General features: G+C 42.1%; 1 protein-coding gene across 3 annotated transcripts in view; it reads right to left on the bottom strand.

Annotated features, from left to right (window-relative positions):
* The window catches only part of URI1 (URI1 prefoldin like chaperone), a 41515-nt gene extending 26995 nt beyond the window's left edge, over positions 1-14520 (bottom strand). The window contains exons 1-2 of one of the 3 annotated variants that reach the window (XM_068202581.1): positions 14100-14520; positions 2565-2599 (exon numbers count right to left, since the gene is read on the bottom strand). In XM_068202581.1, the coding sequence (XP_068058682.1) occupies positions 2565-2599; positions 14100-14174 (110 nt within the window). In that variant the 5' untranslated portion in view covers positions 14175-14520. Of the gene's footprint in view, positions 1-2564; positions 2600-12410; positions 12477-12853; positions 12872-14099 lie in introns of those variants that run through there. The other 2 variants (XM_068202583.1, XM_068202582.1) reach the window with 2 other exon arrangements.
* Between the last annotated feature and the right edge of the window lie 7016 nt (positions 14521-21536).

Below are 21536 nucleotides of genomic sequence, written 5' to 3' on the forward strand. Positions count from 1 at the left end.
CAATCAATTACTTAATGCTATTTACAGAACCCAGCCTTCGCCTCGAGAGATCTGGATTTGAGGAATGGACTCCAAGCAGCCACTGAAAAACAAGGCCTGGCATGTGTCTCAAATGTAGGAGGGGACTCAATGGAAAGAGCCTGGCATGAAAATCCCCCACTCAGAGCAGGATTAAACATTTCCATTATTTCATGGCTGAAAGTCACTCAACATTTCTTCATTAACCTGAAAAGAAGACACTAAGGTCTGACTGCTGCGTGTTACTGAATAGTCTGATCAGGGTCCAGGAGAAATCTCTTGCCACAGAAGCCATGCTACTTTAGAAGCAAAGCATCCTGCTTTTTGTACTGGGACTGCTGCCCTTTGCTGAGCAAACCTCCACCATGGCAATGGGGTCACATCCTGGCCTGGGCAAACCTCCACCATGGCAATGGGGTCAGATCCTAGCCAGGGCAAACCTCCACCATGGCAATGGGGTCACATCCTGGCCTGGGCAAACCTCCACCATGGCAATGGGGTCACATCCTGGCCTGGGCCATGCAGATAAAGAAAATTTAAATTGATCATTTTAAGTAACTAGCCTCAAACAGCATTACTTAAGGAAGGAAGCTCTCTCTTCAAGTATAGCTGATATTTTCACAGCACTGGGGTGTGCCTGTGCTACAGTCTGCCACCAACAGGCAACGAAGAACCAAAGGGAACAGGGAGGAAGAATCCTTATACTCATAGCTGGGACACTCCAGCTATGAGTACGTCCCTAGAAGGGGAAATGCATGTTAATCCCATACCCAACCCATTACTGGATTCATGGCTTTAGAAATATGCTTCAAGAAGTGCACTGAAAAATGAAAAAGAAAATAATTTAATGGAAATATAGTGAAGCTGAGCATTTTAAAACCCTATTGTTATTCTCCCAATTCTATTCAACATCTTTCTCTGTCACTGACTACTTAAAAGGTCTTACATGAACTACATGAACAGTTGAAACAAGAGCATTCAGCTCTTACACAATCAAAATCTAAATAAGAGTACTAAATTTTTAAAATTTTCTTATTAAATAAAGATTGTATGGATGCTATACAAACTGCTTTTCTACGTAAAAGAAATCAGTAAGTTATTTTTTTCATTAGAGGTTCTATGCCCAAAACCCCCAAGTTCATGGGGTCACTGCCAGAGCTGGCACAAAAGCAAACACAGGAGCAACTCCTCCTTCCAACGCCAACACTCCCAGGCCACTCCACAAACCCCAGCCATTGTAAAAAGGAAAATAACGGTCACAATTCTCCAAATGCTTAAAAATGTTCAAATTTTGCAGCTTTCTGCCAAATAGTTTATTTCTGAAAAGCACTGTCTGAGTGGAAGAATGCACGTGCAGAATTTCACACAGGAGCCAGTAGGCACAGACACTGCAAAGCTCCTGAGAAAGTGCATGAGCTGGAGATATTCTGCCTGCCTTCACCACAGCAGCACCAGTAGGCACTTCAATATTTTCCTTATTGAAAATTAATGCAGCCTCTGAATTTTAAACATAAATGAAACATATTAGTTTTAGATTATTTTTGCGAGCCAATAGTCAGAATTTAATATGATGATGTGTATAGATTGCCTTGATTTTTTTTTCCTCTTATCCAGCGCTTGCAGCCTATGTGCATTTAAACTAAAAACATTTGATACACACTAAATATAAATTATTTGCTTGGAGATCTTTCAGGCATGAAGAAAAAGCCTCTTAAAATAAATTTAAAATATTATATGCTTGATGGTGTATAACCAAAGGTTTAATCTCACCACTAAAGGGGCAGTTGCTGTGATTCTGCAATAACCCTGCAGACAATAATCAAGACAGCTCCTGTTGTTCTCTCAGTAAAATCATAGTAAACACAGCATGGATATATCATAATTTGATATCTGTAAGATCAACTGTTATATCTCACAGTAACTCATAATATAAGATTTCATTCACCATTAAATGTACATTTTCCTCAGATGTCATACAAAACTATTATTTACCTGGTATGTTTTCTATTAACCATAGATTGCCAACAGAGAAAAAAATGCCCAGAGATAATTTTTTTATATAAAAAACCATTTATTTTAAGTATTAAAAACTAAGCTTTAGCATGTACTTTACTTGGTGGGGGGGGGAGGTATCAGTGAAACATTACTTTCCACATTATTTCAGCACATGGAGGGGAGGAAGTAGAATTTCCCTACTTGCTCCATAGTTAGAAAACAATAATTCTATCCTGGGAGCAACTTTTCACCATTCAGGCAGATTAAGCATTCATCCAACAACGTTACCTGGGCAAAAATGACAGATGAGATAGGTTTTTAAGGCAGAAATATAAACATTGAGGCTCACTGTATTTGTAATTCAATTGTATCAGTGAGAAATAAATATATTTTAAAGAGAGTACATTGCAACAATTCTGAGCTATCACTAACCATAACCCCCAAAACATGCTAGCAGGATTTGGCTCCCATCAGAATAAACAGCAATACTTTACTAAAGCATAACTAGGTTACTCATCAGTATTTTAGACATGTAGACTTTTTTTACTTACCAGTGCTGGATTTTTTCTTGGCAGCCAGTGACCACCTGTCATTAAAACAGATAACTACTCGTGAAAAAAACAAAGCTAAGCACACAGCTGCAATGTCAATGCATCAGAAACTAGAACAGGAGCTTTACAGATTTGGTGCTGCCTCTATCCACATTTTTATTTGTCAGGGCAAAGGCGTGTGAATGGTCATTCTTAAGCAGCACACTTTATCACAGGCTAATGCAGAGTGATAACCACAGAAAAAAAAATTACAGCTTTTCACTTCTTATTTTGGTACAATACCTGCTCCATAACTATTACGTGACACACGATCTGAGATAAGTAGCAGTTTGTGCAATCTGCCGATCTATTTTCAGTGTTACATGTTTGCAGAATAAGAAAACAACATAAATTACAACAAGACATCAATGTAACTCCCATACTCAGTCATTAAAAAGCAAAATAAATGAATCTCACATCACCAAAAACATTTTTCCTCTATCGGTACATCAACAAATGTTTCCACTGGCCACTTTAACCTGAAAAAGCACAAATTAACTTTGTGTTGTGTAAATTTGGATAATTGACACCATGATGAGCTGCTGGCTTCTCTTCTTTCTGGGTGTCAAAAAAGGTACTTCACTTACTTCTTTCTGCCATAGGCTTTCACAAGAGATAGAAAAGAATTTACAAAATAAAGCACACTGTTAAAATTAAACACTTTTTTTTTTAACTGCAATTTTTAGACTATATATAGCAAACAGGATGCGGAAACCTGTGACCTTCCCTGCCACAATTACATGGAGATTTTTTCTTTCAAAACATATTCTGATCTCTGAATAATAGTTACCAAAAATACAACACAAACAATTCCATTCAATTATATGAAATGCAATGAAGCCATGAGGCAGTTAAATATGTCTAGACAGCTTCTCAATATAAACGTTTTCTAGATTTTTTTTTTACAAATTTCGTTTTTCCTATAGCCAAAATAATGCTAACATTCAAAAGCAATTAATGAGAAAATTTGCAGAGAAAACAATAACATACATTCAAGTACCACTGAAATCACTGGAGCAGATAATTCTTTTTTTTTTTTTCCAAACAACAGAATGAAAGACTTTTTTTTTTCAGTTAGCATATGTGCAGCTTTTGCACAACAGATCTCAGGCCCTGCACTTCCTACTCATGTAGGAGTAAAAAAAAAATGGGACTGCTTTGTGAGCTAATAATTCTTTAAACAGAGCAAAGTTCTTAAATGAAAAGGATCAGCTTTACATTTGTGGTTATGTTACTTCATAATCCATCAGGAAAGTCAGCCAGGCAGCTCATCCCACATAAGCCAAGTTTAAATTTATCATTTGGTTTCAACTCCTACAAATCAAATGCCTAGCAAAATATCTTCCTTAATGTGCAAGGTAACTATTTTTAAGCTTGAGAGTAAATACACAGACTTGTACAGGACATCAAGCCAGAAATCTAATTTACACTATTACTATGAAGCCCATTTTAAGAGTAAAATTTCTGCAGAAGACATAAATTGTCTGGTAACAAAGCTAAGGCACACTGGAGCTCCTCACTAACAAGTCCAGGAGTCCAAACCTATTCTATCCACATCCTTCATCCTTTCACATTTGGCAGTGATTGTAAAGTACACAACATAATTTAGCATACAAAATGTTTATGAAATTCTTTAAGAAAGTTTCAATTTAATTGCCCCATTTCAGATGAAGATGGAAAAGACAGGAAGCTTTCCATTCCCAAAACATGACTTTCCATGCATGAAGTGAGCTGAAAGCACAAAAAGAAAAGCCCTGCAAACCATAAGAGCAGCATGTTCATTAACCTCTACATGATAATCCTTTCGTAGCTGCATATTAACTAGTTACATATTCATAATCATTTACATTATTTAGAGGACCTTCTATGAAAATTTCCAGGCTATATCCATTAGCCACAATGTTAAAGGTTGCAGAAGATAGTCTACTTAATGTTTCCAGGAAGCTTTTTTAATTAGTAAATATGTAAATTGGTCACATATGCTTTTTATGTTTTTAAGAAATAGTCCATCAGTAAAACAGCATAGGGGCAATATGCTGTTTCCATCACCCTTTATCCCCCTTAAAAAAAAAAAAAAGAAGAAAAAAATCAATAACACCAATCAATTTTAATTTAATTCTTCTTCTTTGATATAATCTCTCTTGAAGGGATACCAAAGGGTGGAACCAACAACAAACCTTTTCATTTCACTGGCCAGCATAAAATGAGACCTTTTATAGAAGTGCTAAAATACACCACCTTAAAAATGTTGCAGGCTACGCTTCTGGAACTGAAGTCTATTAAAAGAATAGAGAGAATAAATATTGAAAAAAAGATGGAGATCAATTATGCATATGACCTTTATTAGGTCAGTCCCACTGTCTGGATAATAACTGGCCTTATCACAGCAAAGAAACAAATAGATAAATATATAAACAAATCTTTGATTCTTTGCCTTTACTCAAACACAGGAAAATCAGTCTGTCTTCCACACATAATTTCTATCCAGAGTTACAATTAAAGAATGAAAACCCCTTTTAGGGTAAATAAAATAAATGACCTGCTTGTTTATTCACTTGAGTTCAATCTACCTGGACAGCTAGTACCACCAAGTATGCCTTACTTTTAAGACATCACAGTGAAGTAGTATCAACAAACTCTGAATTCTCCCCTTTTAGGCATAAAAATGTATGAGCTTGTGAATGCACGTGGTTATCGGTATACTAAAATATTTATTGAACTACTCTTGCAGCAGATTTAACATTACCTAATCATAGGTCTAGTTATTAAAACAGGACCCACTGTCACAAAACATATTCCATAGTCTTAAAAGAAGGCAAATAGACGAATATCTTGTTTCCTTCCTTTTCACCAAGAGCAAGTTGTTAAAATTCAGTGCTTCTCAAGCCCCTGACCCACCAGAACCACACCTGCGAGCTCCACAAGCAGCCCCTGGCGACAGGGGAGAGGCCATCCCTGCACAAATTCCTGCTGGATTAAACCCAAACCCTCCCAGCAGATTATGGGCTTGTTCTGCTCTCACTGCCACGTGCCTGAGCTATTTCTAGGGATACCTGTGTTGCTGCTTTTAGGGAATCCCTCGTTTGTAGGTGTCACAAGCAGAGCACGAGGATCAGCTTTAGACCTGTGATGACGTCCCAGGTGTCCCCAGTTCCACCGTGCCAGTGTGATCCCAGGGCAGATTGCAGGCTAATGACTCCAAATCACCCCCAGGCAACTCCTATCACCCAGCCAAGGACTTCATTATCTGACCGAAGTCAGAGAATTTCTTCTCTGCAACACATTCTCCCTTCTCAGTCTAGCTATTTATATGCTACCTTCTCTAAATCTGCTCCATGAATTCAAGCGAGCAGCACTTTGAAAAAGCACTGCACTCATTCTGCAGGCTGAGTTACAACCACTGCCTGTGGTCAGGGCTTGGAAGGAAGGCCAGAGCTCCTAACTCAGCAGCCATGCTCTACAGTCACTTCCAACATTTCCTTGGCAATGAGGACCGGTGAGAAGGATGCTGTAGCACAAAGCAGATCTTTACCTGTACGTGCCATGAGGCTCTAACCTATCCGACATCAGCCCAGCATGTCTTCACCCTCCTATACTAGGGCACTTCTTTCCTGCACCTTATTTTTCCTTATCTGTTACTTCCACAGGTACTCCCATTACTAACATCGAATATAATTTTCTCTGTGGTGCTTCTGATTAACAAAGTAGTGCACAAAGAGTTCTCTCCTCTCCATTCCCAGACTACGTTGTTTTATTCAGCTGCTTCTCCAAGGTGGGGGGCATGCAAGTGACTGTTTCTCCCTACTGAGCAGCTGGGCACAGCCTACAAAGGTGCTGGGTTTACCATACAGAGGGCAATTCTCTCTCATCCCTTCTAAACAGCAGTAACACAAGCTACCACGTCAGAACCTTATTTATGTCTCAGCTTGTGAAAATTTTAAGCAACAGAGCTGGTCCTGGTATCACCGGCAGGCAGCTTGGGATACCAATGCTAAACCTGCTCTGTGTGAGCCATACAGCTATGTTCAAGTCCAGAGAAGCAGAAATGTTTAAGTTTCCAACATGGAAGTCAAATTCAATGAAAATGATGAAAATAAAAATGTCTCATCAGATTAGGAAGAGGTCCTAAATGAATGAGAGGCCATTTCCACACTTTTAAGTATGAAGGTGGAAATGTGAAGCACAGCACAAAAACGAAGTTTCCCTTTAAACAAGGTGCAAGTTAGGCCAAGCAAATGTCAGCTGGGTCTATATGCACACTTGAGCGTTTTGCTTCAAAACTGTGGCTCACAATCTGGCTGGTCTTCTGAAATTAGAAGCTAGGGACACAGATTTAATCCCAGCTCTGATTCTGTTTCTTCTATATGGCCTTGAGCAAATCACAACCTCTCAGTCTACATTTCTTCATCTGCAAAATGGGGATAATAGTATTAACCTACCCACCTCAGAGTGTTTAATGATGATTAATTAATGTGAGAAAAGCACTCTAAAGATGTAAGAGCACTATATAAGTGATAAAGCATTATTTACCACTTGAAAAGTAATCTGAATAAAATCAGATATGCAAGTAATTTGTTTACATGTAGCAATAATATAATTTGTGACTATTTAATCTTGAATTAGTCTCACTTTAAACATCCCTTTCAATCACATTTTCAGTTACTTAGGGAAAAATGACAGTATGGAATACTTTTTGTGGAAGCAAAGCAAGTAATGAGGTGGTAATTAAAGTAAGGGTCTAATAAAGTCTAAAACCAATGACTTGCCTTCAGGAGACTGTCCCTGCCATTTGGGACTGTAAAAATATCTCTGTTTCAACCTAGGTCCTGCTGTTCAGAACTTTCCACCAGTGTGTGCTGCTTTCCTGAAATGCCGATCCATGTTTGCAAGGCTCATGATAAATCCAACATCATTTCCATTACTGACTTCCTTCAGGTGACTCCAACTCTGCATAATTCTAAATGTTAAATATTCCACATTCAAGTATTTACTGCGGTTCATACATGCACATGAGCTGCCTCCATCTGGAAATGTTTGCAGTATCAAAACCCTCTCTGCCATGCAACTCATGCATGAGATTTCCCTCTTGTACCCCCACACACTAAAATTTTACCCATGAAATTACCAGTTCACATACCACTTTACATTACAGAACAACACTAATGGGTGGTCAAATATTTAATCATCTCTTGGTAACAAGGATGTAACAAGCCCCAGAAAAAAAATAAACATTTAAAATGAATTTTTATTTTTTCCTCTAGGAAACTACACAGTACTTGCCTAGAACACAGCAATCACTGATGGAGAAAGACAGAAATTAACATTTGTACAATTGTTTTTCCTAGAGCCCCATTTTCAATCAAAAAATGAAATAAAACTATTAAAAATTCTTCAGTCTGTTGGCACACTGTATGATCTAATGCAAAAGGAAGAAAGCACTTCTGTGCTCTCATATTCATTTATTAAATCATATTACTCAAAAATGCTACATTCCAACAAATTATTAACATAAAACTCCCTTTGGGTGGAAACTTTTGCCTTTTGAACAAATATGTTTAAAAAGAATACTGCAGGAAAAAAGAGAAAGAAATCTGAATCATGACAAATATTTTTTCCTGTAGCAAAAAATCTTACTTAGAAATATAGCCACAATTTTTACCTTTCTTTACAAGAAAACAAGTGAAGAGCTGCCATTTTTATATTAATTGTGTACACACCTGTGGGTCTTGCAGTTTTGCAGAAAAAGTAGTACATAACTATTATTTATCAATAAATAAATACTAAGTTCTGACCAAAATAATTCTGGGGAGCTCGAAAATGCTACACAGCAAAAAACCCGATGGGCAGCAGGATGTCTTCTGCTGAGTGAGTTCCACTAACTCCAAACCAACTGAAGTGGGGCAAGCAAGGAACACAGAGTAAGATCTCATCCTTCACTGGCAGCAAGCCAGTGTCCATGTCTGTAACTTCATCGTGAGACAGAATTAAGAACTCAATATTTTAGCTGAGGTCAGGTAAATATATTTGTGTGGCTACACCACACCCAGGCTCGCCGAGGTACCCAGAGAGCAGCAGACCAGCACAAGCACAGAAATCCTATGATCTAAGCAGCCCAACATCTCAAGCAGGTTTTGCAAGCTTTGATGGAGTTTATGGTGCAAAAACCATGCTGCTAGCAAAACCTAAGCTTAACTGGCTTAAAATTGCCATGAGCTGTGACACCTGCCTCACAGACATAGCTGCAGGCTGTGGTTCAGCTTTCAGCCACAGTCCTGAGTAAACTCAGCATCATCCCTCCCTGGCTTCAGCTACTCACTTCACTGTCTCATCCTCCCAACCCCGAGACGATCTGCTGACAGCCATCTGTAACCACATCAGGAATCCACAGTGGGTGAAAAATAGTCCAGGAAGGAGGGAAAAAAAAAAATGGGAAAAAGGTCAACAATAAAGTTTGTTTTTAAGCTGGATCCCAGCCCAGTTCACTGACCACTGTCACAAATGTGCCACCCTAAAACTGCTAAAGTTTGCGAGAAAAAAGTACACGCAGAAAGATTAACAAGTTGTTCAAATTTAAGTCACTTGGACAACTCACATGATCATTCATGAACATTTTGAGCAAGTTGAGACTGTTGTTCCTGTGCTGCAGCCTATGCTAACAGACAAGAGGAACTACAAAAGCAGCACCTGCACAGTGCAGCAGTGCCCCAATGCAACCAAACAAACACAAAGCCTTAGCGTACCTGCTGCTCTGAGGGCATCAAGAGGTAAGCTCTGAGCCAGCAGATCCACCTGCAACACTGACTAAACAGTCTAAAGGCTCCAACTAAAACAAAGTACAATTTCACAACCTCAGAGGATGAAAGTACTTGAGATGAGGAGCATCCAAACAGACCTGAGAAGACAGGTTATGAGCTGAAGCTATGGAATGGAGATCTGCAAAGATACTGAAGACCATTCCCAAATGGTACCCTGGTCACTGCATCTACTCACAGCCTCTGCAGACAGCTGTAAGAGCAACACGATTCCGTAACACTTGAATTTTGTGCGTATAATCTCATCTACACATTTTAGTTACCAATGAGGTTGAACACATACAGGCTTGCCCTCTCCAGAATAAAGGCAATGCTCTTTAAACTTTTTTGTCAAGTCTCCTCCAATTACCACTAAAAAAACCTACTGAAGATCTGTTAATTTATTTCACAGCTCTTGGCACTATATAAACTTGTGGGTATTTAACTCATACTAATAAGAACATAGACTAATATTGACTAAAAAAGTAAAAGTGATGATCAATTAACACCGGAGGAACAATAAGTATTCCACAAAAAGCTGCCAGATCATGACTGAATTAGTGCTTTTAGTTGAATGCAGCACCTGAAAAAACATTACTGGAAACAGTGATCAGGGTGGAGTGTATGTCATCACAATTTCCAAAAAGGTAATTGTCCAGGTCCCTTTTAAAAAGGAAGAGGGCAAATAAAGCTTCACACAGGTTCTTTTTACAAGAAGCACATCAAACCAAGCTTTAGACACTGTTCCCTTTTCTCAAACAGTTATTGTGCAAAATGAAGTCCTGCTGCACTGGTGGCTCATACCCAGGCATTCTCTGGATTCTGTGAACTTGGACATAGGCTGGAAAAAGAGCAAACCATGGGAGCACTGCACTGCACTGGAAAGCACATCTGAGTCTCATCTGTGAGTCTGCAGGCAAGCACTTCCTGATGTCCAGTGGCTCCTGCAGCAGCATCAAGTGAACAAGACCCCACTCTGCTTCACTGCTCCTTTTCAGACTGCAGGAACAGCTCTAAAACTGCCAAGCTGCTGATTTCATAGCACAGATATTACTTGGAAAAGACAAACAGAAGCAGTCAGTCCCAGAAGTAAATCATGTAAGAAGAAGAAACAATTTAAAAAAGTGTAAGCTTAGGATTCTGTGATTTGTTTCTCCATAACCCAGTAACAAGTATTTTAACTGTCAAAAAACTTTAAGTACCCAGAATCTTGAAAATCATTTGGAAATTAAAGATTTTACAGCTCTACCATTTAAATTCATAAAAATTAAGAATATGTCATAATGCACAATGGCCAACGAGTTACAGTAAGAGCTGCACTCAATCTAACAGTGCTTTGCTGTCATGGTGAGTGACAGGAGAGTCACTTCCTTCTCCTCATTTTTCTACAAGGAAAATAAAAAAGTGTGTTTGTCAGTGCAATACAAAAAAAAAAATCATATTGCCATCTAACACTGGAATCCTTTAGATTCTCCATGCCAGTGCCTGCACTCTGCAAATGTCTCTTGGGTCTAATTGGCTCTGTAATGTCTCCCATTACACGTATTGTCATTGCATTGCTCAGAAACTATAGAACATATCATCCCACTGTAAATTCACTGTCTACACAAGTCTTTCCAAATCATACACATCTGACTTGTCAACTTCCCATCAGTTAGTAATCCCAACCCACTTGACTGCAGGAGTAAATGTATATAAAATATTATGTTTAAATGCAGGCCCTATAGCATGAGAAACCTCCTATTTAAATATTCATTTTATAATTCCTGTACTAACTTGCAATATATTTACTGCAGTATTTTCAGCTAACATATATTGCTTTTACAAGTAATCCATGACACATACATTATACTCTTCTTACAGAAATATTCAAAACTTTACGCAGGCATTGTGCCTCCAATGATGGTCTTTATCATGAAAATTACTAGATATTCTTCTATAATTTATCCCCAAGATACACATTCTAAGTCATGTTTTTATACAAAGAGCCTTTAGTAGGAGCACTGAAAATTGCTTTTAACAGTTTGGTCTTACTATCACCACAAATTAACAAGATGAAATCTGTCCAACAGGCAAGCAGTCCTAAACAAGAATTAAAATTACTTTTCACCAGGGGTCCTAAACCTAGAAGTTGCAGCCTCCATCTGATTAAAGATAAAAAGTCGTGGACATCCTTTTCTTTCAGTATTTTTAAGCAGGAAGGAAGCCCCACTTCACAAGTTCTCCAGGGCAGCTCTTTAGCACTTAAAAGCTTAAACCCATAGCTGAACCAGGCTTGTACAATGACCTGGGTGTTAAAATAACCAACCACAAATCAAATATTATCTTTAATGCTGCAGATAGGTACTGCTGTATTCCACAATTCCACATAAACTAAAAGTTGCCTTCAAATTAAGAGGAATAAATAGCTTTCCTTGTACTTAATCAAGCATCACTGGGACAGCACAACATCCAGGTAATTAAAAGAAATGTATTGGCCTCCCAATATATAGAGATATTGTTCTGGCTAAGTAACTTTACTATTTTCTATGATCCTCACACTACAATTACTAGTTTACTGAAGTATTGGGTAACTAATTCTCCTTCATCTTTGTGCTGAGACAAAACAGGAGCCTTCAACTTCAGTGATTCTGTGGGAAAAATACAGATCTCTGAGTAGAGGCAGCTGGAATGAAAAGACCTCCTCCATCTTAAAATACAATATTTTTGTAACTGAAAATACCGTTGTAATCCAATTATATATATTCATTGCATAGAGGGAAAGTCTACTACATCTTCATCACGACACTCCATTGTAACCAAGATATGTAGTTCTTTAGTATAATTTCATATTGAAGCTGAAGTGTTCCATTTTTTTCAGCCAATTTGCAGAAATTATGTAAAGTTTCCCTATGATAAAATATAACTTTGGTACATCAGCCTAACAGAGGCTTAATTAATGGTCTCCTGGGCCTCTTTTCCACTGGAGCAGATCTGTTTAAGAAGAGTCTTAAACTTGCTTACAGAGGGGTCTTACCATGAACTGGGAATAATTCTCTGTGGCTATGGCAGACGTGCGCTTACACATTAGGCCTGACACTAATGTACCAGAGAAATTATTCTTCACCGGATTCCACCACCCTGAAAATTAACCAAAGGAGCCCAAGCAGGCGAGTTCCTATCACCAATTCTTGGCATGATGGGTTCCAATCCATGCAGGGCAGATGATGCAGAGGATTCCAGCAGACCCTATTATTGTTCATCCACATAAACAATCAGTTGGCTACACAGGTCTTTTAGAAATGATCTAATGGGTATTCAAAAGTAGACACATTTGTGCACACAATATTCCAGAAAAGGCACATTTTTATACCCCATAGGTGTTACTCACTTTTTCTCAACTAAACCAGCACGTGACAAAATACAGGCTGGAGATAAAATCCTTCCATTATAATTGAGGAACTCTAATATGGATCTTACCATCTGCTTAAAAAATTTTTAATCACATGAGCAGAAAAAGTGAAAGGTCTGCAGACTGTGTTTGTGTCAACAACACCCTGCACATGACCACAAGTTATTTCCAGTGACTCCTGCACCCACACAGAGCTCACCGCGAGGCTGGAATCTACAAGCCCCAAATTGCACTCCTTAGGTTTTCAGGACCCACTTGAGTTAGATCATGAGTGTAATCTACACAAAAAAGTATCCTGAGTTTTGTGCTACAGTCTCAGGTGGAACCAGCCGCTGAACTCTTGGGAAAAATTTCTGCGGAAAAATCTGGTTCTTTGAAACCCATTTCAAATATAACCAATGATTCCTAAGGCAGGTAATGAACAACTAAGTTTTGATACACGGTCTTTTCAAGCTGGCCCAGGAGCACGCTGGCCTCCGGCATGACGCAGGTCACAGACACGGCTGGGCAGTTTTGAAGGCGTGACTGTCCCGAAGGCCGGAAAAATCACGGAGAGGCGTGAAGAGGATAAAAACACGCGTCCATGGGCGCGCTGCTAACCACGGCAGGCTGGGGCAGCAGCGGGGCAGGGGGAGCGGGCAGGGCCTTCCCTCCGGCCGCCTCCCGACCTCGCTCCCCGCGGTGTCCCGAGGGGCTGAGTCCCGGGGGCTGTGTCCATGGGACGGTGTCCCGAGGGGCTGAGTCCCGGGGGCTGTGTCCATGGGACGGTGTCCCGGGGGCCTGTGTCCCGGGGGCTGTGTCTATGGGACGGTGTCCCGAGGGGCTGTGTCCCGGGGGGCTGTGTCCCGAGGGGCTGTGTCCCGGGGGCTGTGTCCATGGGACGGTGTCCCGGGGGCTGTGTCCCGGGGGCTGTGTCCATGGGACGGTGTCCCGAGGGGCTGTGTCCCGAGGGGCTGTGTCCATGGGACGGTGTCCCGAGGGGCTGTGTCCATGGGACGGTGTCCCGAGGGGCTGTGTCCCGGGGGCTGTGTCCATGGGACGGTGTCCCGAGGGGCTGTGTCCCGAGGGGCTGTGTCCCGGGGGCTGTGTCCATGGGACGGTGTCCCGAGGGGCTGTGTCCCGGGGGCTGTGTCCATGGGACGGTGTCCCGAGGGGCTGTGTCCCGAGGGGCTGTATCCCCGGTCGGGGGGTCTCCGGGTGCCCCGGCCCGCCTCGCCCGCCGCCCGTGACGTCACGCGGCCACGTGCCCTCCCCCGCCCCGGGCCCCCCGGGCCCGGCCCGCGCCCCCCGGCCCGGCCCCGGTGCCCTCTTTACCTTCTCGTGCTCCCGGCGCAGCCGCCCCACCAGCGCGGGGCTCAGCGGCGAGGCGCCGCCGCCGGGGGCCTCCATGCGGGCCGGGCCGGGCCGCGCCGGCGGTCTCCGGGGGAGCGGGGAAAGGTGGGGGAGGGAAAGCGGCCGATGTGGGCCGATCTCCTCAGCAGGGCGAATGAGTCCTATAGAAATGTTTGTGCAGGGCGAAGCGCCGGCTCCAGAGCCGCATCCACGCGGGGGCCGCCGCCGCCTGGGCCCGGGGCGCCGCCGCTGCCGGGGGAAGAAGCATCTCAGTGTCGCATTCTGGGCCGCGCCGCCGCCGCCTGGGCCCGGCTCCCGCTGCGCCGGGGGAGTGCCGGCCCTGGGTGCCGGCGCTGGGTCCGGCCGCGCCGCCGCCCGCCCGCCTGCTGCACTCTGGGTACGCGCCCGCGGCCCGCGGGAGGCACCCGGCTGCGAGCCGCGAGAGGCGGGCGCTCCACACCCCCTGCCCGGCCCGGCCCGGCCCCCGCGCCGGGGTCCGGCACCCCCGGGGCTGCCTGGCAGCCCGGGCCCCCCCGGCTCGGCGCTCCCGCGGCCCGGTGCTCGGGAGCGCAGGCCCCGGGCGCCAAGGCCTCGGCGTCAGAAAGCGAAGCAGCGGCTGCAAGGCGCTCAGATGGGCCCGCACTAATCCCGGATCCACGCAGAGACACGGCGGTGTGTCCTCTGCTGTCACAGTTACTGCCCTCGGGGATGCCGGCTCTGGAGAGTGTGTGTGCACTGGCAGGGCGGCTGGCGGTGAACAATCATAGAATCATAGAAAGGACCTTAAAGAGAGAATAGAATCACCACGATTAGAAGAGACCTTCAAGATCATCGAGTCCAACCATCTGCTCAGCACTACCCCTGTAACTCCTAAACCACATTGCTCAGCACTTGTGCCAGACATCTCTTAAACACCTCCAGGCACGGTGACTCCATCATATGCCTGGGCAGCCCACTCCGATGCCTGACACCCAAACAGTAAAATACTCTAATCCAAATCCCCACATCCCCCCTGCCATGAGCAAGGACACCTTCTGCTAGAGCAGGCTGCTCCAAGCCCCATCCAACCTGGCCTTGAACACTTATGGGGCATCCACAACCTCTATGGGTAGCTTGTGCCAGGGCCTCACCACCTTCACATGAAAGAATTTCTTCTCAATACCTAACTTAAATTCCCTCTCTTTCAATTTTTACTCATTATGCCTTGTTCTTTTTCTACAGTGGGCTGCCATGACTTGGCAGACTGCAAAATATTCCTTAAAATCACTTAGAGCAGCGCTCGGACTTGCCTATGTGGAAAACTCACTGCATGGGAAGCGAGTGGTGTACAGCCACCCTTGGAATACCACAGGTAATTTATGTGCAGTAAACTCACTAGCCAGCTCTGTGAATGGCATTAGACACCTCTGGCATAACACAGTCCTGGAAGAGAGCCACGCTTTAACAGCATGCTGCATGGCAGCACTGCAGAAGGCCTGAGCAGCTTCTCGTGGTGCTTGATGCCACCCTAGCAGGTCTATTTGTGCTTGTACACTCCAAACACCACAGAGATGGGTTCAGTCATAGACCTTGTGTTTAGTGCTGAACCTTTCCCTTGAGTGAATGAGATTTTGTGTTGTTTTATGCTTGCTGGTAGAGTTGAGGGGCTCATATTGTCTCCCCCACAGGGGTAAGTATGTCATAAGATGGAGGTAAAAAGGGTCATCGTGCCTACGTTTAGATCAAGGGTTTCCTTCTCCTACCAAAGAATCAACACTTCCTTTCCATGAGCAGAACTAACCCTGTACACACCACAAAACAACTGCACAATATTTGCTGTGCACTTTTGTAAATCCATGTTCCCATCCCCCTTGAAGAGCTTGTTAAAGCTCTACAGATGAGGAATTTAGAAACAATTTTCAAAGCATGGTTACTCAAGCTGGAAGTTAGCTTTTAGCCAGACTTTAATACAGCTTCCAATATTGCAAATAAAAATTTGCAACTGCAGCTGGATAGTTTGGTTTTTGATATAACTACATCCATAATCTTCAAGAATAATTGAAAGTTAGCTAAAATCTCTGGCACATATTTGTCACCGAGGGAGGGGTTTTGGATCCTTTAAATGGACAAGAGATAGCTATTTATTGTCATGATAAATGGCTCACCAGCAAAAGGATATCTCAAGTTTAAACAGGTTATATGAATCTTGCAGTCCTTCTAAATGCTCATTGTAGGTAATTCCCTTTAAGCCTGCTCAGAACCTGTTCAGAACTTCACTTCAGGGCTTGCAGAGGAGATACTACAAATACAGATAATTTTTAAATGTTCTGGTTGATTTCATTTCCTCTCAACTAGATCAGAAGATAAAACAGATGTACAATATAAAGATACAGTATCTTATTTGAGATCTTCATTTTTTACCTGACATATAAAACCCTTAAGTAACAAGAGGAGCCACAAAGTAGGAATTCTGTATCACAAGACACTATTTTCTAAATAGGATGTAAAGACATGCGGTCATTTCTCTTGGTTCCTCTTCCAAAGACTTCACCATTTCCTGTGCCTTGAGTGCACCATTTAGTCACTGGATGTGTTGGGTCGAAGGCCTCTGACAGTTCCAAAGTGAGAAGCTACATCATTATCAGAGTAATGACTGCTTGTGTTTGGTTGTACTGATGATAGTATGGAATAGTTTATGGCATCCTTTTGTACATTTTGTTTTTCATCTGCCAATGAAGAAATGTTCTAATAGTGACAAACAGATGGGATACAGCATTTGCCAAAGATGAGCATGGAGCCTTTCTCACATTCTTTTGCACTTACAACCTGTACAAAACCACTGTCACCAGTGAAACTCTATAGATTATAAAATAAATCAAATTGAAATTTGGCCTTCTAAGATGCAGATTTTTGTTTACTTGTTTACAACATTAAATCTTTAGATGCCCTACCAGATGATTTTCATAAAACCTTGGAGAAAACTCTGGAGGACTCTCTGTAATTAAGTGAGGGAAAGGCAAATAAGCAAAGCTTACATGTTCTCTTCCAAGTGTCTGGCTTTGTGCTCAGCAGAAATGCCCATACTGGAGCTGAAGACAGGGCTGCTGGCAGAGCTTCTTCCAAAACCCGAGCTGGTCAGATTGGATGAACTTTTAGAATGAGGAATCCGTGTCATGTTCTCAGTTTTGATGTGAAGAGGTCAGCTGTAGCTGTGAGAGCAGTGGAAGCAAAGTTTTGGAGAGGTCAAGTTAAGTTTGCAGCAGAAAACCTCACAACAGGGCTCTGGCTTAAAGGCATTCTCCTTTGGCAAAGAAGTCTGTGCCTTCTCCCCTACTCATTCAAAGTCATTCACCACCACTCTGCAAAGAAAGCAGTCACAAGGGAAGAGGAAAACAAGGAGAGGACAAAAAGAAGGAGGCATGGGAGAAAGTGCCCCAGCCAATCTTTCTGCAGAGAGAAACAAAGCTGAATCCATGACTCCTCTGTTTTACAAAACCAGAGCCTCAGATCTTTAGATCTAACATGGATTGCAACAAAAAGTTGTGGATGAAGACAATAGGGTTAAGAATCTTGGAGCTCACACATGTGTGCAAATACATGCAGAGCTATGTTGCGTGGGGATTGGCTGGAAGCTGGGTACAAGGGAAAAGCAGCAAGAAGGAGCTCATCATTATCAAGTGAGAGAAAAAGTTATCCTGAGACAGCTCCCATGAGAGAAATGCATCTTTGGAAAACAAGATGCGACCCATGTGGTCAGAGATGTGACCACCTCTGTAGTCAGCACATGGGGACAGTGTGAGAACAGGAATAGTGAATGAAGTCCCCAGGCCATGAGCAGGCTCTCTGATCTGCTGAAGGGAAATTTCATACTCAGTCTTCTCTCAGGAAAAGCACATGCTAGAATTGCTGGGGAAAAAACCCAGACTAGTATCCTTTTGTTAAAGCTAACTCATAATCAAAGTGCCATAAGACCAAGTCCATCTTAGGATTGTATGTATATTTCTGGCTGCAACACCCACCCTGCATGCTTATTATGAACTTTTAGTGATTTTTAAATTCCTGTGAAAGATTAAAAGCCTTCCCTTGTTGCTGTGATTTGCCAGGAGGATAAGTGCCCCAGCAAATATTTAAGAATAACTGTCTCCACTCTGCCAGCAATAACTGAATATTTTTTCTATCCAAAATTTTATTCTGAACAAAACCACTATTAACTTTTCTAATGAATGTTCTTTATGTTGCAGATAAGTCCTTTTGGACCTTCCTGTTGAAAAAAAAAATGACCATGAGTTCCCCTCCTTTGGTAAATCAGGAAGGCAACCCAGTTCCACTGGAGTGAAGAGTTTAGAGGAGTGAAGCTCTGCAATGCTTGCAGAACCATGGTCAAAGCCTGCACCTCGCTCAGTTTAATCAGCCTGAAACAGCCAGTGGTTTTTGTTCAGATAATGACAATGGAGTCAAACTACTAGACACCTTTCACTGTCCAGACATAGAACAAGTAAGGTTTTTATATGGTTGTTGTTCTGAAACATCATGGTACTGACATTAGCATGTTCCTCTCTCCTCTCTTTTCTCATTAGAGAAAGGTGAGAGGCTTCAGGGATGACACCAACATGCTACTCTTTTATGATTACATACTTAAATACCATAACTCATGCTTGAAATGTAAGTTAAGGGGCACTAGGGGACATCTAAATATTTATGTGCTCTGTGTCACCAACTTAGCGTCACCCTTGCTATCCATCCACACAACTACCCCATGTTTAACATTCTGATATCTGAGAACCATCAAACTCATGTTCCCTCAGGTTCAGTTTTTAAACAGGGCTAAGTATTAAGTAGGTTGATGTTCATTTGTCTCTGCAGGGAGAACAGGGGGCCTGATTTTCTGGTTAAAGCTACTGGATCTTAAAGTCCGTCAATACAGTGTGTTTTGTTTCCATGTTGGTAATGGTGAAGGGGAATCTGATCTGTGTATTGGATTCAGTCAGGATACAGAAAATTGTCTGAAATAGCCCATACCCATGCAGACACACACATTACCACACACATCTAGGAACAGCTAGTTAAAAAAAAAAAAAAAAAAAGTTGGAACAAAGTATAAGCTGTCTGGTGAGACCAGCTGTAGAAATTTCATTTTTCCTGATAAAAAAGGCATCTATGTAAAATATGCATAAGGCAGGAGAACCAACTATTAGTGTGCATTATGCTTTAACCTTATTATGTGTTTGCTAATAATAACAACATAGCTTGTTTTCGTGTTACTGTCACACAGTAAAGTTCTGGGCCCCTCGCAGTGACACAGCTGACTGTAGTCTAGCTGCTATTCTGTGAGTACTGTCATGCTTAGTTTGGTACATGAAACTTGGATTCTTTATTTGTATGCTTTGTAGTTGCTTCTGCCATCTTTGATTAGTATCACCTGGAAATCCCTGCTTTTCTGCATGTAGTCACACCCAAGAGGAAAGCCTGACTCGGAAAAGATTAGTGTCATTTTGCTTTTTCCCCTCATCTTTTCCCTGTAAAGGAGGAGAGCTTTCTGATCATGGTAGTATATCAGTAAAGATAGCCTAGATACCAAATACCTTAAGGGCCTCAATCTCCTCTCATATGTCCCAGAATTAAAGCTGAAATAACTCTGTTGACTTCAGTCGTGATTTCTACCTGCATTAGTGAAAGGAGAATCAAGTTCTGAGGTTTGTATGAGGGATGCTGTGAAATTTATTCCTTTAGCTTGTTAAACAGACAGTACCAAAGGCACGTTCCCATTAACAGGAAGATTGTGGCATTAAGGTTGTCTGTCTTTCTCACAAGCTATTTACTCCCTTGTGCCAAGGTGCTGATGAGGGTGGCAGCGTGAGAGCAGCCCTTGTGCAGACTCAAGGGGCAGATTTAGAGGTCTCCCACACCACAAATGCACAACTTCTTTTCTGATGTTTGGGTCACTAACTCTCTTCAATGCAACAACTGTCAAACAAGCACACACAAACCAAAGCTGGTAGCACAAAGTTTGTGTGAAAGCAAAGCCTGCACTTCACTTTTGCAAGCTAAAACCTTGGCCCGCAACAGGGTGTTTAATACAGGCCTTGCATCAGGTCCAGCACGAGCCAGCTGGGCCAGAGCCAGAGAGAATTCTCAACCAGAAATGGCCTTGTTAAATACTCTTTACTGGGTATGTTTTTCTGCCCGTTATTGATCAAGGGCAGGTTATACACCATTATTTTTTGCTGTAGCACAGGCAGCCAGTTTGATTCTGTTATTGTCTCAGAAACCTCTTCCTCTGGTTAGAGTTTGTAGGAGGGGTACCTGCTAAGTGGGCATTCCCACTGCCTTCTTTCCAAGTGATCAAGGGGCATTTCTCCAAATAATTGGGTTCTTGTCTCTACAATGAAGCAAGCCAGCACAGAAGCTCTAAACTGCTTCTCAAATTTTTTACCTGAGTTTCTGTGACTGAAGTAAAGCTTGTAACTACAAAGGTTGGGTTTATCATTACTTTCAATTAATAACTTTGTCTATCCTTTTAATTGTAATTTCTTATTCACTTCAGGGAACTATTTCCATATATTTACATATATTTATTTATACACTTTCGCAAATGTACTCATATTAAAACAGGGCATTTCTCTGACAAGCTTAAACCTGTTTCCTTATCATTCAACTTCCCTTTCATTTCACCTTTTGTTTTGTTTCTTGGCATTTTTTTTCTACTTTAAGACACAGCATTTTGTTGCTAAAGGCACCTTTGGTTTCCATATATCCTTCCAATCTTGTTTAATTCTTCTCAGTAAAATCACAAATTATATTGAGCATTACATTGATTTTTAACAAAACAACTGGGATGGGAATATGACAAACCAAAGGAAGCCAGTAACCACAGTCCTCTGCTTCTGCTGCTACAAACCAAAAGCATATTACAATTTATTCCTACAATTCATTCCTGCAAGTCCTTTCTTAAGCATGTAATCCCAATTATGGACACAGTCCTCGTGGCTTCAGGGAAAGTAACTTCACGATCCAGAACTCTCCTCGAGAGAAAAAATTCTTCAATTTGCCTAAGAAGGAGTTTCTCTGGAAGCTGTAGACTGAGGAGAGTCAGAGCACGACTGGAACTCTTTTTTGCATAACCAGATCAAATCTGGCCTTAGTAATAGTGAGAAATTATTACCATCTGAATTCTAATCCATGGCATATGCAATCAGGGCTGGGTGGTCTCATTATAACTTCTAGGAGAGCAAGCCTCATCTCATAAACCACCACTGCAGGTGGCACTTCAAGTGGAGGTCTGCAGGCTCAGCGATGTAACTCCACTTCTTGTTGAACTCACAGAGCATTTTTAGCAAAGGAAATGCAACAAAGTCAGTTGTCTTCATATTTTCCAGCCCCTGAAGATTTCCATGAGATATTTATGATCATTATTTAGGGAAAGACAAAAGAATAAAAGGC

The sequence above is a fragment of the Anomalospiza imberbis genome, chromosome 12 (assembly GCF_031753505.1).
Source record: "Anomalospiza imberbis isolate Cuckoo-Finch-1a 21T00152 chromosome 12, ASM3175350v1, whole genome shotgun sequence".
Classification (NCBI taxonomy): domain Eukaryota; kingdom Metazoa; phylum Chordata; class Aves; order Passeriformes; family Viduidae; genus Anomalospiza; species Anomalospiza imberbis.